At 43.5% G+C, this 22,145-nt stretch overlaps 1 protein-coding gene across 1 annotated transcript in view; it reads right to left on the bottom strand.

The window, feature by feature from the left end:
* The window catches only part of fbrsl1 (fibrosin-like 1), a gene marked incomplete in the record, with an annotated part of 266,368 nt that overhangs the window by 125,410 nt on the left and 118,813 nt on the right, over positions 1–22,145 (bottom strand). Inside the window, 1 exon segment of the mRNA XM_035657907.1 lies at positions 19,083–19,118. Coding sequence (XP_035513800.1) covers positions 19,083–19,118 — 36 coding nt within the window.

The following is a 22,145-nucleotide window of genomic DNA, read 5'->3' as shown; positions in this document are numbered from 1 at the left end:
ATCTATCTATCTATCTATCTTATACATTTAGCCTTAATGGTCTACAACAACTACTTACACATTTTTTATTGGCAAACATTAGCAACACCAAAATCAACCAAACACTCAGAAACACAGAATAACAGCAGCGGGTGTCATAATGTCACAGCTCATCCATAACCAGGCATATCATCATCACCGATGTGCTGAGAAAATGGAGCAAATAGTCATTCTTACATTGAATATCAACAAAGGGGGATGAGAGAGATGCCACAGTTAATTGGGGCGGTGTATGGACAGAATAGTAATACAGCATTTGGCGGGGAGAGTGGAGGAATGAGCTGATGTCTGGTCTCCAAATGGAAGGAAACAGCGCGTTCACAGTTCATTACCACTTCCCTTCTCTCGCTAATCAGAACACAAAGCACTACAACGTGTCAACAAGGAAGTGTTTTCATTTTAACTGTGAATATATAGATGTGTGTGTGTGTGTTTTTGTGTGTGTATGTGTGAAGGAAGGCGTGGGTTGCACCATGTTATATTAATATAAGTACATGTGTAGCTGGGTGTGAGGGTGTGGAGGGTATGTGGTTAGGAGTTTGTATCTATGTGTGCATGCATGTATGCAATAGTGTCTGGCTATATGTTATGTATGCAGAACAAACCTACTGAATGCAAGGGTCAGTGTGTAGTATTTAGGAGGATCTATTGGCAGAAATTGAATATAATACTCATTAGTGTTTTCATTAGTGTGTATTGAAAATAATAATTGTAGTATTTCCTCTTGTATGCAGGCCGCCATGTTGATCCGCCATGTTTCTACAGTTGCCCAGAATGGACAAACAGCAGTATTTAGCGGGTTTCGTAGGTTTCTCCTATGTTCTTGGGATGGGAGTGTGAGGTGAGGGGGTTGTAATCTGCAACTCCTAAAGCTCAAGTCTTAAAGCAGGCTAGTTCATTAGATAAACCTTTAAAAAAAAAATTGGATCGGTCAATAAGACTGCATAAAATACTTGTTAAGTTTTCCTTGTTCCGGCATCATTCTCTATGAGAACATACATATCTGGACCCTTATGACACAATCATCCTCCATCCAGAGTGCTGACTGGCTAAGTGCCTTCAATCGACTCACACTTCAGACAGGCAGCAGGAGGAGCCCAGGGAGGCCACAACTCATTTATGCCTTTCTCTGGGCTAACTCCGGTTATTAGCTGGAATCAAATGATCCAACACGTTTTGTGCCATAGGCAGGCCTAGTACAGAGAAGCTCAGTGTGTGTGTGTGTGTGTGTGTGATATGAGGGAGAGAGAGAGAGAGAGAGCAAGAAACAGAGAAGGAGAAAGGGAAAGGGAAAGAAAGAGAAAGAGATGTGCAAAATTCCATTAGAGGAATCTAAAAGCATCACGCATAATGGATGGGCCACGATCCACGCCTCAGAAACTGTGACGCTCAAAATTAAAAGTATTTTTCAACTCAGACTGTGCCCTCGGAGGATCTCATGTGGCCCTTATGAGACAGCCACTTCCTTTCAAGATGGCTGCTGATTAATTTTAACTGACCCTGTGACTGATTGTTGTATGGTTGGATAAAGTGATTCTCTAAAAGCGTACTCATAAGTTAGTGAAACACAGCACAATATACTGTATGAAAAATTTAAGGCAAAGATATTCTACTGTAATGTCTGGTCAAATAAAATACAACACTTGTTCCTACACACATAAGCCTATAAAAGGACTACAAATAGTCCTATGGAAAAACAAGCGACAAGAGTCTATAGCCATGCTACAGCAATGCAAGACTGTACATAGGCACAGCAGTGTCACCTAATCCTAGCTAAGCAAAAAACAAGAATCTGAAGGTCTTATCTGAGAAAACCAGATACTGTGCATTTTGTAACTAGACTAAAGGTCTACAGACATGCTAGTGGCTCTGTAAGGCTGTACTTGCGCACCTCAGTGCTTTGAGCTAAATGCTAATGTAGAAATAACCTGCTCACAACAATATGCTGATGTATTATATTGCTATTGCAGGTATAGTGATGATCATGTTCATCTCAATTTAGTGTGTTAGCATGCTAACATTTTGCTGTCAGACTATATAACAACCAGCACTGCTCCCAGTAGACCCCATTCATTCTCTGTTTTTGGTCTTTACCATTTCCTGAGGAAATAATAACAATAAAGAAACACATCTCTTCACGTCTCAATTACTTACTCATTCACTTTCAAGTGCCAAATCATAATAAAGCAGAGTTGTCATGTAATTATTATTTTGACACAAATACAAAATGGTATACTGCATATAGGCTACTTATGTTGTGAATAAACAATGCAGACTGTTCATGCATTCCAATCTGGTGTTCTTATAATTGCGCCTGTCCTGGCAGGGGTCAGATTCCTGCACCTGGAATCAAAGCCACCTTCAGATTTGTTCCCTGCCATTTGTGCCTTTTGTTTACACATTCTACTATGTGAGCTACTATGGCAAAGCAGCTAATTTGTCCTCCAAGGTTGTTATTCCACCTCTCCTTCTCCCCCTCTCTCTGGCAGTTTGGGCAGTATCCTCGGTGAGAGCTGGCCCTCATTACACTCTGCTGAGTCTTTTGGCCTTAAGGCTGCAGTCTCTTGTCCTCCATTCCCCAGTCCCAGTCTCCCTGTCATGCTGTGGGCTCCAGCCTTATCTCCCTGGTCCACAAAGCTCCTGTGGATGCGTGCTGCTATCCACTCACAGCACGTTGTTCCCAATCATCTCCTTCCCACGTCGGTGAAGCCAGAACATTGTGCCAACTTGCCCCCACAATTAGGACAGAAAGACTGTATGTGGTATAAAGCCACTGGGATTGTGAGAGGTCAGAGCGAACAGCAGTTCTATACATACAGCAGCTAATGGTGTTATATTTATTTTAATTAGCTTCAATGAGACCGGTTTCTCTGATTGACATGTTAAATATAAATTGATCATAACAATAAAAAACTAAACTTAAATGTCAATATTCTAAGCAGCCTTTTTCAAAACAGATCTTGTCTGCTTTCTCTGTATGGAGTGATCAGCTGATATGTAGACCCTGAATGCAGTGAACTATGGCACATTCAATGCCCTTACAGAAAGCAGCTGAATGTGATATCTTTTCAGATAATGACAAATGTTACGAAATACACGAGTACAAAGACATGCCTTAGTGCTCGAGGTTGTATACAAATAAATGGAAAACAGAGAAAATCAATTTCTTGCTGCAGATGAAGACTGAACCTCATTGTGACAGCAGTGAAAAGCTTGCAGCTAAGTCATATTTGTGATAAACACAGTGTCACAAATTTAATATGGACACATACAGTAAATAGATAAATAAATTCTCTCACAAGTTAATCTGCATTTTGCTAGGTCATTTCCGATTTGGCATTCAGCCCCCTCGATCCAATTTAAAGAGAATGTCTAGTGTCAGAGAGAAGGGGAATTTATTCCGAGCCAATAAAAAACAGGCGCTTGGCGAAAATCACCATCGGCAAGTCATTAAAAGTGGGAGAGGAGCTGGGTGTGTGGAAATGGCTCATCGGCTCCCCGGGTGCTACTCACAACAAGAGACCTGGACACGTAGACCAAGGCCCTGATGAATTGAGCCATAAAGGTGATTGGCTCAAATGAAAGTCTGAGCCTCTGAGGCAAAAACACATCCGTTTGATTTGAATACATCACCGTGCTGAAAAGGACGGCATGCTCAACCTGGAAGAAAATGATACAGAGAGATTTGCACAGTGGCTCAGCGTGAATTCCAACATCAAACCTGGCTGGCAAGTGAGACAAACCAAGCCTGTGGGATACATAAGCCTTCATTATCGCGCTGCTACTGGTTGTCAGGTTACGGATGCAAGGCCTCGGGTGCAATGTGTGATTTTGGAGCAGCGGCTGCCTGCTAATTACCAACCTAGGCAACACGCAGCCATTAAAAACGCAACCCCGAGTGTCTGCTGAGCTAATTTGTCTAATTACATCTTTGTAACTTATGAAAAGACCTAACATTACCCTGAAGGCTTGCTTTCGGAGTGGGAGCTGCGTTGATGGTAAATGAAAACTTTGCTGTCTTACTACAGCCATACAAGTGCCTTGATGGCTGCAAGGCACTGGGAGTATAGGGAAGATTGTGAGGGGGAGGTGGCAGAACCCCTGTTGGGTGATGCTGTAACTATTTCTATATCCCCGAGATTCCTCTCCCATGGGACAGCCACCCACATCCTGCCGACAAGCCTCTTGTTTATTTTTCTCATCATTAATGTGGCATTTTTTCAGAATTTATCAGCAAAACCAATATTTGGTGCCAGTTATGAGATGCGTAGGCTCCCAGTCAGTGTAATAGATTGTGACTGAACCATCACAGCGATGAGGGCCTATGGCAGCTCTGCTAACAAGCATCTCTAATGGGAGGAGGAAAGGAGAGTTGGGCCGACCCTTCCTGACATGTGTCAATTTATTGAAATTTGAAAGCCTTAAACAAAAAAAACAAATAAAATGTTCCAATTATAGTCATTGTAAAAAGTTAATATGGTTCCGAGTTGAGTGCTGTGTCTGGGAACAATTTTCATTCAAAGCATCTTGTCCACATCTCACATATGTTGTTGAGCAAGTCAAATCACTGTGTTAGTTAATAACTTAGACACTCCATCACCTCAGCTTGAATGACAGCGACGAAATGGAGCACATTATATCAGAGATGATCAGAGATAAAGTGAATAATCATGGCAGACTAAGTCAGAAAAAGAACAAACAGGATAACGGCATCTTCCGCCTTCCTTCCTTCTTCCTCTTCTTAACAACAAAAACGCCTGGTTAACTGCGATAGCATCTCTGAGTTTCAGCAGAGCAGCTCCCAGGAGCCTTGCAACTTGCCTATTTTGGGGCCAGATCTCCTGCCTACGTGGGGCCAGGCTCATCTTTCAGCCCCTGGAGTACCCGCTCCTCTCCACAGTCCCACATGGCAGACCTTTGTAGGGCCCAGTGCCAGTGATCCCCGACCATGCAGTCAAATGGAGTATGAAACTGTAAAGGTGGCATATATAGTGGCTTCAACTATTAACCATGGCAGAAAAAAAATCAATTTGTTTATATGTGTGTTTGCCTAAAAAGACTTGGTTATAGTTAAGATAAGATTGAAAAAGTGGTGACCTGGTTTTCTCTGAACGTATCTGAAAGGGAAAAAGGTGTAATCATGCTTGAATCTCTGTCTCAAATTTGCAATCAGAAGATAAAGCAATGCCAGTGTGGTTTGCAATGAGACGGTTTTGACTCAACCCCACTCATTTGTGGATAGCGTGGTGCACTCGGGGCCAGAGGAAGATGTGTCAACCGAAACCTAGACACGACCTCAGAGATCTGATGAGGCCCACTATCTCTTCTAGTTTTTACTCACCTTGCCTCATCTCTTTCTCACTGCCTCTCTTTTTTTCTAATCAGGTGAGATTTTATCAGGCCTCCTATGTCAGTAACCGCTATCGGTTGTGAAATTTCAGAAGGCAAAGCGTGTGGGAACCACAGTATCAGTTGTGCTCATCTCACCCAGCACCTTTACAGACACGCGGGTGGTTTCTGAAAAGGCGAGAAAAGCTTCACAAAGAGCATATCCGAGGCCGGTTTAACACAAACTGACAGTGGAAATATTTCATACAATGTTCAACCTCTTCTCTCTCTTTCCTCCCTCTTTCCAGTCCTTGTTTTCTTTGTGTAAAACCTCTGCCAGACTGTACTGGCTCATTGCAAGATCGATTTACAACGTTGAGAAATAACATTTGGGAAGAAGCCTCCATTTGCATGCATCTGCTGAGCAGATATGGAGAAGAAATTTGAGATGTGATAGTCTGCTGGCTTAGAAATCCCTATCAATCAGACCATTCTTAACCATGAATACAAACACCTGAAGGACAAAAAGTTTTGCTGAATGATGGCCTCTCCCTGTGGGCCCACATTATGTGCAGTACAGCACCATTCAGTTCAGGTGTATTCTTCCAGAAGCTAAACTGACGCTCCGAATTCAATATCACCATCAAAGTTAATTCTTTGCACTTACAACTGAGCTGGCTTATTGAGTTTCTGGGTTCCGATAAATACAGCACGAGCTCCCAGCACGGATGCACACTAACACGAAGTAATCCCCTGGGTGCTACTGAGATGCACTCTCTCGGTGAGCAGAAAGGTAATCCATTTGAGAAGTGGGGTTGTGATCAAAAACTTTGAATCTCAGCATGAGTTGGTAAAATGTAGGTGGGAAAGGAATGAGAGAAACTTATTCACTTGCACTCAGTTTCTTTTGTAAAAGTGTCAAAGATAAAAAAAAATCTTGTCCTGTGCAGTTGGAAGACAAATGAGTCATGCAGATTGCAACAGAACTCGTTGCATTCCACTGCATCAGTCACTTTCAAGATCATTGACATTACATATAACCAAGAAAACACTGTTCAAGTTACAGCAACAACAGGATGTTAGGAATGACTTACTGTTCTAACTAACCATTTGCATTTAAAATAATAACTACATTTAGAACTAACATTTAAACCATCAAACCAAAACTTAGTTGCTATTTTGTCATCAGATGGAAGTTGAATTAGAATTTTTATTAGAAAGTCTCAAATTTGTCATTAACTGAACTATCTCTTGGGCATTTTATGCCAGTAGTAGATAGAGAGGGCAGAAACGAGGGAGAAAAAGAGACGCAACATTGTTCCCCATTCAGTCTTGAACTGAGTTGGTGTTGTAACCCCTAAGCCACAGGGGTGCCACTAGCCCTGATAACTTTGATTGTAAAGGTTGACTGATTGCTTCAAAGCCCTGGAACAGTAAAGATGTTTGGCTTCCTCATTCAAATGATTTCAAGGTAAGGGATGGTTTGCGATTGGACTCGGGCTTAGACTTTCAAGTACTAATTTCTAATAGGTGATCTGTTCTTGTCCTCCTGATCCCTCGAGGTGCTGCCAACTCTTTTCTTTCCTCCTTGCAAATGCATTAACATAGCTAGCAGTGCGGGGGCGTCTGTGGCTCCATCAGTAATGTCATGGGCACTTTAACATGATGAAGCACGCCGTGGCCCCGCTGGCATGAATAATTCACATTACCACGCACCCAGAGAGAGAGAGAGAGAGGAATTGACTTTGCAACAATGAATTGTGGGAACAGATGTGTGATTTTTAAGGCGCACGGGCCTCTGTTTTGGGTGAGCGAGCAATTTTAATTCAATTTGATATTTCTCTTTTAAAGTGAGGCGAGACCTTGAGCTAGGCCGCAGAAAATGAATAAGGGGGGATCAGAAGAGGGAGCCATGGTTATGGGGTGGAAGGGGAGAGGGGTGGAGTTCCTCCTCACCATCCATCACAGTGGCACTTCAATGATTGTCAAATAAGTAGCCCTGTCCAAACCCATCTTTTATCATTATGTATGAATGAATCTATCTGGGGATCACATCATCCAGCACATGGGAGGGCTCCATCTCATATACATGATAGGGAGACGATATGGAAATGGGATACATGATAGCAGAATGCCTTGGATGGAGAGATGGATTCACATCACTGGCTGGGAGAATGGACCACTATTTGATCGGAGCACTCTGTCTATTCTGTCAGTCTTGGAAATAGAAAACGTACAAGCTACTGCTCCCATTACAATAGGCACAGTCTCTGTGAACTTAGTGCAACACATTATTTCTTGTCTACTAATACCTCCAGAATAGCTCCTCAAGTGGCACAGACAAAACTCCCTCTCTGCAAAACATGTTCCATTAAAAATCTTGGAAATACTTAACATAATATTTTCCATGCTTCCGATGCTTTGAGGTTTAGGCAGTCTAACACATAGTACCTCTAGGCCCTTGGCTCCAAAGCTGACGTGAGAACTTTAATGTAAATAATTCAGCAAAGGTGGGTGAGAACTCGTGGCACTGGATTAAGGAGGCTGTGCTTGCAAAAGCTGCTCTCAATCCATTTCCAAATTGTCACGGGGCCTTCTAAGAGGCAAAACAAACCCACCTTAATCTCTGCTAATCATACTTAAGCATGAATGTTTCATGTGGAAATGCCTGGTTACAATTTAGAGGCTTTTTCCTCATTCCTGGGGTAACCCTGTTAAAATCCAGAAATCCTTTTGGCCACAACAAAGACAAAATGTGATGTAGAGACATCAGATGCGGTACAGTGCACACAGCATGTAAGTAGGAGGAAGCAGAATCCCACATTACAGACACCATGTTTGTTGACTACATGAAACACTGCAGATAATGAATTCAGGCTGCCAAATTTCAAGATGTGCCAAAAGATAAAGCTGTTATAAACAAGGAAAAAAACAACGACAACATCAGTGATTGGCTGTGATTAACATCAGCCTTCTTACTTGTGTCTCAGAAATTCAAATTACAAGCCTGATGTAGGCAATGCCAGGGACCATCCTAATATTATTATTATTCGAGACGGAGCGTAACCCAACGGCGGGATGATTACATTTGACTTGCAATGATTTTCCCCCCTGCATGAGAAAACAACAGCTTGGAAAAACTAATAGACGTATTCCCCAAAGTAGCTTTGTTGCTCCTGCCTTGCTTTAAATAAATCTCATCACCGCAGTGAAAAATGTTTTGATTTCTCCTGCATTTAGAAAGCGGAGATAAAAGTCCAACCCATCTGTCCCTCAACTTTGCGGGGTGCAGTGCAGTGGAGAGAACGATTTATCACACACAGCACAGTAAAATGCATCTGCATCCGCCACACTGCTCCCATTCGCATCATTATCCTCATCGCCTATCACTTCCCCAGCTGAGCCCCCTTTTGGAAACAGGGGCTGACACATCGACGGTGGGTAAACACCTTTAAAAGGATCTGACGCCCCATAATGGAAGAAAAAACACTTCCGTATTGTTCGGGACCCTTGGCACTGTGCTGGGCTTATGCAGGAGTAAGCCATTGTCTGGTGTCACCTAATTGGATCAAGTTTGTGTGGAGAACAGATGTGTATGGCTGGCTGGGGTAAACACTGGACCAGAAGATGCCAGGGCTGAAATTGCTTTGAAAATAGTTTCTGCCTACATAGAACGAGTGAGAATAGCAGAGAAAAATACAGTAGAAAGGAACATTTGTGGTTCAGTCTGCAAAGTAATAAACACTTTCCCTTTGGCGTTGATTCAAAAAGGTCCCAATTTTCTTTTGTTCATCCAAGGGCCCAGCAATGCATCTGTATGAAAGGGAATGCGTGGTAGATTCAGAACAAGGCCGAGGCAGTTAGCATGGCAGTGGCATAAGTGATGATCCTTGGCAAAGGACAAATTATACCTTGGAAACCAAGTATTGCTGATCTAATTAAGAGCTGGCCAAAGGTGTCATCAAGGTCTGACAGATTTCAGCCCTGAGTCTTTTCTGCTTGCAAGCGAGCTGCCGCAAAAGGGAGAAACATTGGCATAAACAAAGTGAGATGAAGAGAGACACAGAGAGACAAGGAAGCACTATTTCCAATCAAGCATCTGCCTCCCCTCCGACACAGCTCGATTTAACCTTGAAGAGTAATGAGATCTGACTTGCTTAAATGTTAGCATTCTTAAATCATCAGGAAGTGCCTCCAAGGAGCCGATAATCACTGTGCCAAATTGCTGCGCTCGCTAATTTCATTTCTCCCTAGCATTTGCTTGCAGTTAGTGTCGATTATTCAAGAACAGGCATTTAATGCTGCCAGGTCCCAGGGGTGTTACATTAAAATGTAATAACTTGCAACATAAATGAAAACAAAAACCATTACTTTCCTTCCCCCACAAATTTCCTTCCTCCTCCCTTTTCCTCCACCACCTCTCTCCCTTCCTCCCTCCTCAATCTCTCTCCACTCCCTCCCTCCATGGTGGGAGTTCGAATCTAATTCTCAGCCCATCTGGCAGGCGTAATGAAGGCGGGCCGGGCTTGTGGTGCCCTGCTGCCATGGCTCGGTGGAGCAGGAGGCTAGCTGGCAGATTGGGCCGGGATGAGTGGAGGGGAGTCGGGGAACCTGCTGAGTGAGTAAGCCGGCCCAGTTAATCTCCCATGTGCCCCGGTGTGATCGGGGCCAAGGCCAACCACACACTGAGGGCACAGTGGATGGGGTCTGGAGTGTGGATTGTCGTGGGCAGAAGACTGGTGGGTGAGTCTAGCATTCATTTACATTTCCTGGCATTTAGCTGACTCTTCTATCCAGAATGACTTTCAGCGAGAACAATAAAATAACCTTCATTTTGAAGACCGCCAAAAACAAAAACCTTCACCAGTCAGTGAGAGGATAAGCCACAGCTAAGCCAAGATATCTACAACACAAACTGGGCCTGTAGTGTGTTCAAGGGATTTTTTGTATTGTAAACCATCCCGGCAGCCATAAAATGAATCTAATGAAACAACTGCACATGAATGTGACACTGAAAATACTGAATATATGCATATTCCTTATTAACACTGATTTCTGTGATGGTATAGTGGAAACCATATCTTCATAAATAGAGTACAGGTCCAACTTTGGCAAACATATGTCAGAAGATACAGACAGTCATGAGGTAGATTCAACCCCAACAGGTGCAGCCTCAGAGGAAACAAAAGACAAATAATGTCTTAGCACCATCTGGCACAGACAGGAGTGCATAAGGATTTACATATGGTCAAACATAGCAAATAACAAATGTGAGACAGGGCTGCGCAACACATTTAAAGGTATTCTAGATTAATACAAAGATGTATATCTTTATATTAATCTAAAGAACATTCATTTAGTTTTTTACTTAAATCTTATTTAATATACAAACTCATGTATTTCCTCTTTACAGTAGATGGAATTTGCAGTGGCATAAAAATACTGTTGTACTGTTAAAAATATGTTCTATTATATTTCCACTGTGTCTCCCAGGACTGCTGAAACCTCTTGCTGCAAGCCAGGAACAGCGACTGGGACATTGCCACTGGTAGTCACTGGAGGACCCATGCAATTATGATTAAGCTCCTTTATCTAAACACAAACTCCTCTCCAATCGCTGCGATCTGCCTTCCGTGTGTGAAGGCACGTAGGGGGAAAGTGGCAAGGCGGCCTCACCATGGTGAGAGACCTGCAGATGCAAACACCAGCCTGTGTGTGCATATCAGTGTGTGTATGTGTACAGGCGTTTACCAATATGCTTTACCAAGCCAAACTTCTGTGACCTTAGGAACCCATTTGTTTTGCAGTAGTCAACACCTTAATTTTTTAATACCATTACAGGAAACTTGGTGCCTCTGTTTGCTCAAAAAGCAAAACCACAGCGTAGGCAGGGTAACACAGAGGCTCTCAGTGTCAGCGAGGCAAGGGAGAGAGAAAGAACAAAAATCAGATAGGTGAACATAAAAAAAACTAATCTACAACAATACAGCAGGAAGCTAGACTGACAAAAACAGCAGGTTTCCCTAAGCTGTGCTCTGGCCTCTGGAGAAACCACAACACTGTCATTAACAGTTACTCTCCTCATAAACACACCAGCATCAGCTGGAGGTATAATTGCCCCTGCTTCTCCTGTAATCTTATACCTTACCTGCTGTTACTGTCAGACACCTTCTCCACTGAGAGAGACAGAGAGACAGCGAGAGAGAGAGAGGCATGTGGGGAGGAGAGGGGTGCATATGTGTGTGTGGTGAAGTTGGAAGCAGGGTAGGTGTTGCTTGTGTACTGTCAGATACAAGGTAAGGGGAAGTAAAACGAGGGGCGTAGAGAGAGAAAGAAAAAGGAGAAAACACATGCCAGAAAATCAAATGAGTGTATGTTGCTCACTGAAATCCCAGGAGCAAGACTCAGGGGCTCTGATGGAGGGAAATCGTGTTCTTTTCGTTGAGTGATTAGAAGACGAGTGGCAGAACATGACCTACTTAGTATAACTTTTTTGTACAGGTTTTGGAAAAGGTACTCATGCAGGTAGCGTCAGATAGTTGGGTGGGGGCTATAACCCTAATGGATTCATAGAAACATTAAAGATAGCAGGAATAATTGCCAGGGGGTGTTTGTGAATATGGAATAAAGTCTCTTCATCTCATGACCTCTCAAATTCAAACAAGGGCTTGCAGTCATCCTGTGTGATCTAGCTTTGCAGCCAAAAAGCACAGATGGATGCGTTTGATCCTACAGATATGCAAGGTTAAAATGCAAAACAAAATATGAATTAAACATCATCTGACACCCTCTAAAGGCTACAAGAGGAGATTTTAGTACCTTTAAAATTAGCCCAGAAAGTGTGGTGGGAGGTGTGTATGTTGAGAGAACCAGAAATGAGAAGATAAAAAAAGGATGAGAAATCTGCTTTCTCAAAATCTGAAAATGGCAAAGCGTCGTTTCATTTCTCTGCCCTATTACAATCCCGTACTGGAAATCCACTGAGGCCATGAAAAAGGAACACTTTAGCTTTGCTGTAGAAATGGGCCTGCCTCTGGCTCCTCTTAATTTCAGGCTTTGTTTGTGCTGCGTCGGGGAGCTCTTGTGGGTTTGCGGGAGACCCGCAGGCCTTTTGTCTCATCAGTAGAGGTGGTTTCTGCTTGGCGCCTGAAGCGATCTGTTGGCGCACGCCTTTTGTTCTACCTCTCCATGCGAGATTTGGTCACAGGTCACGGATTACAGGCGACACAGCCATCACAGGTACACCGCTGTTTGTTTCCCCTACAACAACTGTTAGCGCTCAAGAGAGAGGTGGCCACTGAATCCCCATATCAGGCAGAGAAAGTACGGTGTGTTATGAAGAAAAAAAAGTGAAGAGCAACCAAGACGTGTTGAGAAATGAAAAGCCTTGCAAAATAAGCTCCTTTTTTCATTAGGTTCTGCCCAAACTAAAATGGCTTCCTCTGGATTCCTTGGGGGACACTGGCAATACTGCAATGCCTGCTTCTTTAAATGACACAGACTAATATTACACTTGTGGCGCTGAATTAATAAGCTGCAGCATGATAAATCTCTATGATTTATTATGTTCCCTCCAGTGTATAATCAAGTTGAATGAGAGCAGGAGAGAGAGTCACACAGAGGGAGATTGGAAGAGACAGAGACATAGCTCGGTCTGAATTGAGACACAATAGATGAGGCCCTTCCTCTGCACAGCTGAATGGACAGGCTTACATAGCTTTGAATGTGAAGTGTGAAACAGTCAGCCACCGAAATCAGTGGGTGTTGTGTTTAGCAGAAGGAAAGCGATTAAAATACCAAAAAGTTCAATGTGCAGCGCGCCGTGAAATATGACATATGGAACTGCCAAAACAGAACTAGCAGACGTTCTTTCCCCCCAAAACGGTCTACTTCTTTTGGAAGCATGAATTCCCCATAAGGGAGGTTTATGAGAATATGACACCTCTATGAAAGTCTCATCCCACAATCCACAGGAGGCTTTCTCTCCCTCCTGCATGCTTCTGGTGGGCTGCCATCATATTCATTCCCCGTTCCCAGATAGATGTTTGTAATTGGAGCCCTAATTTATGATCGGGCCTTGGTGCAGGATAATGATATGGAGCATTGTAATTTGCTGATGCAAATTGTACGTTATAATGGGGAGCCATAAAAGCCCCAGCAACATCTCAGAGACTTGCCAAACACCCTGAGCGTTCATTACAGCCCTCATTAAAACATCCACGTCGGCATTGGAAGCTCTTACAAATGGAAGGAGCATGTAATTGCTGCTTGATTGTGGTATATGTAACATATGATAAAGTGGAATTACCACTTTATTTGTCTACAGTGTCCGTGAAACTTAATGGGGAGAAAGCCTGCAGTAAACAAATCCTCAGAGCATTATTTGATTGTTACATTATAGGGCTATTTGTTTAAAGTGGGGCAAATGTGAGTTAGGGGACAGTGCATCCAGGACAAACTAAGAGTGATGATTATCAAGGCTGGGCTAAGGGGGATAAAACTAATGCTTTTACCCACGAGAGGCTGTGTTTCATTTGGACTAAGTCCAACATGGGTGATAGCATAGAGCTTGATCTGGGAATACATTAACTGGATTTAATATAAGAAAAGATCGCTATTGTTCTTTTTCATTACCAGGCACCAAAGTCATCACCATACATTTGCTTTAAGGGTTGTGGAACTAGATTGAAAAAGGTTAGTATGAATGACTGAAGTCACCTCTAATGAAAAAATATTTTGTACTAATGCCAATTTGGGCCTTTGGAGTATAGCTCCCAGCCATTTCCAATCGTTGATCTCAATTCAGTCCTAACAAACGCGGTATGTGGAACGCGGTGAAGCTGAACGTCCCACCTTTTAAGCAGCCTTAAGAGCAAAGCCAAGTGGCAAAAGCAATTAAGAGTTCATTTAGAACAAGTGAACTATACTGGGACTGGTTTTTCTGAGGCCTGGTCAACACTAATTCACAATGTCGCCTTTTTATTCAAATGACCTCTCCCAGATTCCCCTTTGTGTTGGTGCCATTCTAATGGAGGTGCATTAGAACGAAACCTGAGCTGCATTGCTGAAAATGGAGTTTCCCTCCTCAAGTCTGAATGATAGCAGGCCTCTACCACCAGAGCTCTGTGTGCTCAGCCACTGGAAAAGGTTTTTCAACCATGCCATTCAGCCGGGGCCCCAGAACCCTGCAGCCTTTATCTGCAGAACCGTTGATTGATGTGTTGTGGGCCCTGCTGTGGTTAACAGCAATTTTTATCTGTTGCTAGCGGCAACAGCCCAGGTCCCTGGTGCGCAAAGAGCAGCAGGGCCCAAGATCTGAAGCCGGACCGCACACGGGGATAAACAAATAGGTTTTTCAAGGCGGACAGCCCTCATAGAGAGGCCCCTGACAGGCAGCGCCCCACCCCAAGGCCAGGACAATGTCAGGGCCCCTGCCCACTCCTGCTGGGCTCTTGGTTTCCTTCACTAATTTTCACCATGTGCAGAGCCGGTGGTATGGAGACACCTGCACACCCCACTGAAAAGTAAGCAGAACACAAGAGACAGAGAGAGGCAGACAGAGTGATAGACAGTGAGAGAGTTGCAGAGATGCGAACAAAGAGGCGGTTTTATATAGTACACAGAAGAGGAGGAAGCCAAGGCTTTCTGTTAAAACTCTATGTGACGGCCAAAAGGAAAGATCTTCTGCAAAAATTATTCTTAGTATAAGATATAATTTACGCTCAATTTCGTTTCAATCGCTGTGTTTAGCATTTAATCCAGTGAATCTGTGTCGTTTTGTTAAATAAGGCGTGAAGCTTTTAATGGCTTCTATTATAATTAAGTGACATAATCCTTGTATTGGATAAAGATCTTGTAAAAAGCCTCGTCACTCAGACAGGGAAGTATATTCGCCACAATGTGGAGGTCATGAATGCCAAATCAATTTAAACAAGGCTGTTTAAGAATGCACAAATGACTCTGAGACTGCTCTGTTTAGTGTAGACTCATTTAGCGTTAAATATGATTATGACAACCCGAGCAGGGAAATGAAAAATGGGTGTGTCTAAGAGCTCCGAGCACTCTCGCTCAACCCAAACACTTCGGCTAAGGTTTTACTCTCTGACATTGCAGAGATAAACCCTCCCAAAACAGACTAGTCAGATTATACTGTCACAGACAAAGCTCTATGCTTTTATCATGCGTGAAAACATGAGCCTTAGCTTGGCCTTGGGGTGGTTTTAAAAGATGGGCGGTGGGAGACTGAAGCTCAATCACTTCATCTGAAAGGAAAGGGAGGTGTGTCTTTTTCGCTTAGCTAAAACGTCTCCTCCTCTATACAGTATATCGAGCCCAGGGGTAGGGACAGGATGGGCAGATAGTTCTAAGTCAGATTCTTTGACATTTTCCCCCGTCTCTTGCAGTCCGTATCTCCCAGGCACAAAGGGGGATGTTGGGTTCTTTATCAAGGAGCCCCTCAGAGAGGATGATAAATCGCCAGAGCCCAGGCCCATCTCCAGTGGAACAACAAGCAGGTAGCAGCGCAGGAAACAAGGCACAGATATTGTCTCCCAAACATAGCAGAGGCTATAATGAAGCCTGCACAAAGCAGACAGGAGAGAGTCGGCCTGATAAACAATTCCATTTCCAGTCTTCCACAGAGAGCGAGATAGCGAGTCTCAGTACTGCTGCTACATATCGCTGCTGGACTCAGCGGTCCAGAGATTAGCCCTCAAACCTGAATGGAGGATGGAGGGTGGGTGTGGGGGGCAGGTGGTGGGAAGTGATTTCACGTCTAGTGATGTCATCACCTGGATAAACACATCATGTTTAGATGAATAAGGAACTTAGGGTAGCTTGCTGTTAACCCTACCAAGAAAAATCAGTATGTTGAACAGAGGTTATTGGTATGGAATTACAATCTAACACTTTTTTGTGTGTTTCTATATTTTTTATTTATATACCAGTTGCATTAGTATGTTGTGTTGGATGTTGTCATATCTGTCCTGCAATATAAATTCACTAAGCCAAGTTCCTAACAATGTTTGTTGTAGTGGCAATAAAGTTAATTCAATCAGAACAGTAAGTCACTGCTTACAACATCTGGTATGATCGTATCATTTCATGGTGGTTCAGGGATTCATAATATATTTACTGTGGAATCAATCACCGTTTTACCAATAGAGTTTTCTAATGGATGACTGACTATAAACTGAATTAATTCTATGCTTTGTTGTTTTTTTAAAAAGAATTTTGCTTTTTATTTGTCAACCCATAGAGAGACACGGGAAAAGTGGGGACACTTAACATGCTGGGATACTTTGCTATTACTGTATGTGCTGTATATAACAAACATCAAGACTAGCAAGAAAAATCTTTTAAATTTAAATATATATATGTGTATATTTAATTAAAAAAAAACATTTGCACCAGCCAGCAGAAAATATATGTCACTTACACCATAGCGTTTGGAATCCAATAGATACACATTGGAAGCACTATACATATTTGAAAATTTGGATTCAACTAGCATTTAGTTAACAGCTTTAATAAATAATAAAAGAAAGAAAATGAGATGACACAAAGTCTAATAGACTGATGAGTAGACATGCTATGTTTCTGCAGAATATGTGCGGTTTATGTACTGTATATGCAGCATTTCTGTGTGCAAAAACACATTTAGATAAATAAAACCAGCAGACAATGCATTCTGTATGTGACAGCCAAATTGTTTTAACACAGTATAAAGGTATCTGCTGTGTCCAAAACACTCTGGGGGTGCCAATTTCCCCTTTTCATGAGTCTGGCAGTAAAGCCCAGAAACTTCCTTTACATTCTTGTGTAAACCATTCAAATGAGGCCATTTAAGCCTGGCAGGCAACATAAGAAGAGAGGCATATGGAAGCATAAACAAGAAGAGGCGTTATCTCCCATAGAAGCAGAAAACAAACAGTCAGAGATTGCCTTTTTTACCTCTTAGTGCCTTGTGACAGATAACCAGCCCCCATTCACCAGCTAGATATTTTGAGTGTTTGTGGTGAGGCAGAGCAGTAGATGGCGATCAGTGCCAGGGGCCAACCAGCAGACAGTCCTGTCCATGCCATTGGTGGCTGGTGGCGCTGCCTACGCCTCTGTGCCCGCCTCGTTGACCCTCCCACACCCCCTCACAAGCAGCCCTCCACCCACATAGCCTCTCTCTTCCTCAAGTCATAATGCTCTATCCAGCCCCTAGCCTTCTCCTCATCCTACTCCTCCTCCCATACCCACTCAGCCTCTGCCTGCCAGTTCCCTGGAGCCCCCCGACCCCACACCCCCGAAACCATCATACTGTAAAGCCTGAAGCACTTACAGATAAGGAGACCCCAGAAATCAAGCGGGCCCGGCAGCACAGCAGATTGAGAGTCAGAGCTCAGCACCCAGGAGGTGCCCAGAGGCTACAAACGCTGCAGATAGCACCATCGGATAGCCAGAGAGGGGAGTCAGACAACGTAAAACTTCCTGCCCTCGTTACTGGACTTTCCTTTGCTTGAACAATACCCCCGCCCCCACACTAACACCACCGAGCCCCCTCCACCTCCATTTCTGCCCTCTCTCTCTGAATCCTCCTCCTTTCAGATAAAGAGAAGGCCTCTTTCCCTGCCGACTCAAACTGACAGCTCAAGCCAAAGGGCTCCACAAGCTTTTTCGGAAGGTCTTGTTTGTTTTTATCCATCTGTGAGTATGCGGCCGCTAGGGAATAGGAATGTGACATGTTCTATTAAAACAAAATAAAATAAAAAAAATGCACAGAGATCAAGGTCTTTTGAAGTTAAGCTTTGTTCAGCGCTTTAACTGCAGTCCTTTGAGGCAGATTAACGATGACAAACCATTTATAGTTGTTTTGTTTGTTGGGATGATTGCTTCCAAGTTGCAATAAGAACTGCCATATGCCACTCATCAGCTAAAAGTAGCACACTTTAAAGAATGTTCCTCTTATGAGTTCCCCTTTAAGCAAAGGACATAAAGGACGACCGCTGTCTCTATTACCCAGAGACTAGACACATCATTGAAACAATGGGAGGGAAAGAGCACAAATTTACGGTTCGAAAACGCACTGGGGCAAGGCAACAGATGCTTTCAAGGGATAAAAATAGTCCTGCTCTGACAATTTGAGAGATAGTGTATGTTTGAAAGGAGTGGGTTGACAATTTCCCAGGCATTGCTAAATATTCCTCTCTGACACATTTACCTTGAACAGCACATGTTCTATGACAAAAACCATCTAACTCACTCCTGTTAATGTACAGTCGTTTCCAACAAATCATATCATCATCATGACATGTTTAACTGCTATGGATCTTCCTGAGAAGTGTGAATGTACATACATTCTATGGTGGTAGTTTTTTACATACATATGGAGGCTTTTAAAAGGCTTTTAGGCATATTGTCATATATGTGAGCAAAAGGATCCTCCACTGACAGTCAGTGGAGGAAGACATAAAATCTGACAGCCAAATTGCAGCACTGGCGACCAGCGCTGATCGATGCCAATAAAATGAGCCTCTTTTCGCCAAGGTAGCGCAGGACACCTTCCCGCAATTTAATCAGTCAGTCAGCCAGAATTAATGTTCCTAATATCATGATTTCTCCATTACTCTATTTAACATAATTAAAATGTCGAGCGCCGGGGCCATAAAGCGGGTCGTTGGAGATTGTAATTCTGCCGTAAAGCTATGAAGCATGAAAATGCCACTTACCGAGTAGCCACGGCCTGACAGCGAGTGAGTGGAACTCTGTAGGGAGAGAGAGGAGAACAGGGATGACCTTTAAGGAGCATTTCACTCGCTGACACAGACATGATGAAGCAGTGCCGCTTTAATATCAATATTCACGTTAACCTTTTACCCGCCCCGCCATGTACCCTTCGCCCGCACACATCACTCTCATACACTCTGGCCTCCACCATGGGGGTAGCTGAGCGGCACTAGCTCTAAAAACAATCACTCACACCCTGCTGAGAGACTTAATTGTTATCATAGAAATACACTGTGGAAAACTTTAATTATTTGGAAAAAATATAATTAAAATGGTGCAAAATAGTCATTATATGGCTATGTAAATGCATTTCAAGCACAGTGTGAATTGTGCATTCTTTTTTTTTTAATAAAAAAGTCTCTGGGATACCTGCGCAATGATGCAGATTTTTTAATCTTTGCCTGCTGACATTTTGTAAATTATTTATGCTTCTGGTGGATTATGTAATACAGCTAATATATTGCAGTGCAGATCAATATAAAGTGTCACCATTTATTTGTTTGAATTCCCTTGCTTCAGTGCCTTCAAGAGAGTCATCCGACATTGATAGACACATGGGAGTGATTCCATTACTTGCATCAGTAGATTAAATGATAAAAACACACCTTGAACTGTTTTTGAAAGTGAGTAACAGCTCAGGTACCCTGCTAGCCGAAGGTGTTGGCTTCTCTCCTTCTTATTCCATCTTATTGTCCAAGTATTTGCTTTGCAGTGAAAGTCAAAGTTATGAAAGAGCATCAACAGGTATTTTTAGGTTACGGCTGATATTTAATATTTAATCCGCAGATATAGTGCATATAAAAAGAGGAGATCATTTTTAATGCGTATCCATCACAGACAAAACACATGATGTCATGTTCATCACTAAATATTTACTATAAAGACAATCTCTTAAAAAAAAAAAACTGTAAAAATGTAATGTTGTCTATCAAGTCTTAAGGGATCTTTTATTAAAATGGTGTCCGTCACACTGGAACCAAACCAAACGTTCTTCATTATGTTATATTAGCGTCTTTTATACTTTAAATATCTCTTCATGCATTTAGCGAGCTGTTTTGGCCCTTTAAACTCCTCCTGTGTTTTCTAATGCAGTCCTCTAAACGCTGAACAAGAGCAGGATGGAGACAGAAAAAGCTGGGTTTTGTTCTGTTCTCTGGCTCTGTCTGTCAGCGCCCAGCACGAATACCAATCTCCAAATCCCTCCCTCCACTTCCACTTTTCACTTCTTTTATTCCTCTGTCTAGATTGGCAATTTCTCCCCCCCTGGTCTCTGGAGGGGACTTTTCTGCTAGACCAATTTCATCCATAGGTCCACCTTCAATCCAAACTACCTCCCCCACACCTTCACCACCACTGCCTCACTTGTTTTGCACCCTCCCAAAACCCCTCATCCATTCTCCCACACCTGCTCTAGGCCTCAGCCCTCATCAACGCCTGTGTGCCCCTCTGATTTGCAGGACGGCTCCTGTGGTGACGATTAGGGAGGAGTCCCGCCGTGAACCGGAAAGCAGGCTCTGCGGGAATCAAAAGGCTATTCCCGCTCTGCTCAACCTCTCTGCTCCCTTCACTACGGCGACCAGGGAGGAGGCCAGAAGAGAGGGGAGGACGAACTGCACAGAAGGCAAAAGCTGTGGATACAAAAGGGCCAAAAGTGTGTTCCAGTGAGAATGTGGTCTGTTGTCTGTGTGTGTGCGCTTGTTGTGAGTGCACTTAAATATGTGTGTATATGCATGTGTTTGTGTGTGTGTGAGTGCATATGTGCATAGGTGGTGGGAGGCCAAGGCCATTTGGAATTAGCCTTACTATGTAGAGTTCATTCAACTTGGAGCATTCTGAGTAAAAAGAGAGGCTTATTTAAATGATAATGAGGGACAATCCATTGGATTTAGTGCCGGTGAAGGGAGGAAAAGAGGGGAGGGAAAGGGGGGATCCATTAAAACGCCAGCGGTTCATAAGCCATAGGGTCGGCATCCAGCTAAACACTCTCTCTTAAAAGCCATTATACATGGCTCTCAATGGATTTCTGCAGCGCTTAGGACTTCAAAAGGATTTAAGAACCCGCCCCAGAGAGGAGTGTGGGGGAGGGAGGAGGATGAGTGTGTATGTGTGTGTGTGTATGCGTGTGGTGGTTATGGTGGTTGGTGGCGAGAGGGATGGGGCGGGTGCTGGCGGCATTTAAGGGTTAACTAAACAGCCCCGGAGAAGAGAAATGTTGCTAAATCCGCCCCCTAATCCTCTCCCCATGTCCATGCCCCCTCCTCCACTCTCCATACAAAAAAAAGAAAAAAGAAAAACATGGCGACAAGAGGGGAGGATCCAGTCCATCTTCTTCCAACACAGACTATTGGTTTTGTCGTTGCAGGGAGGCCAAGGGGTGGGCCAATCAGAGCCCGGTGGAGCATGATGAGGAAAGGGATGTGAACATGTATGCCCTCTGTGGCAGGAAGATCAGGTAGCTGGGTGGGTTTGGGCGCATGTGGGTGGGTGTGGGTGGATACAGGAGGGTGTTAGAGACCCTGACAGCACCACGGCTGCCGCCCTCTCCTCCGCAGGTCACAGATGCAGTGGAACCCACCCCCTCCACCACCCCCCACCCCCTCATATTTCCCTAATCCCTGTGTGGCTTAGTGCCGAGGCCCCGCTGCACTGCAGGCACAATTACCTAGTCAAAATAAACAGATAAAGACCCAACCATGGCAATGAACAAACAGCATCCCCTGCAATTTTTTTTACCCCCTGCTCCCAAATTGATGCATGACTGTTTTTAGAGGCGGGCGCGTCCACATGTCGCATTTGTCTCTATTTCCTTTGGCGGTAAGACAAGAGAAATCCATTTTACTCGTTGCAGACGCGGCATCATTAGTTAAGAGCTCTTAAAGCTGGGGAGCCACTTTGATGTGGTGGAGCGTGTTTTACGAAAATTAGCAGTGCTCTCAGTGCGGTGGCGGAGATTTCATGGAGCTGAAAAAATAAGAAATATAGGGGAGACTGTAACACGGTGCTGG

The sequence above is a fragment of the Morone saxatilis genome, unplaced genomic scaffold (genome assembly GCF_004916995.1).
Source record: "Morone saxatilis isolate NCDOM2014 unplaced genomic scaffold, NCSU_SB_2.0 Contig16, whole genome shotgun sequence".
Taxonomy (NCBI): domain Eukaryota; kingdom Metazoa; phylum Chordata; class Actinopteri; family Moronidae; genus Morone; species Morone saxatilis.
This window is presented reverse-complemented; position numbering and strand designations above follow the sequence as displayed.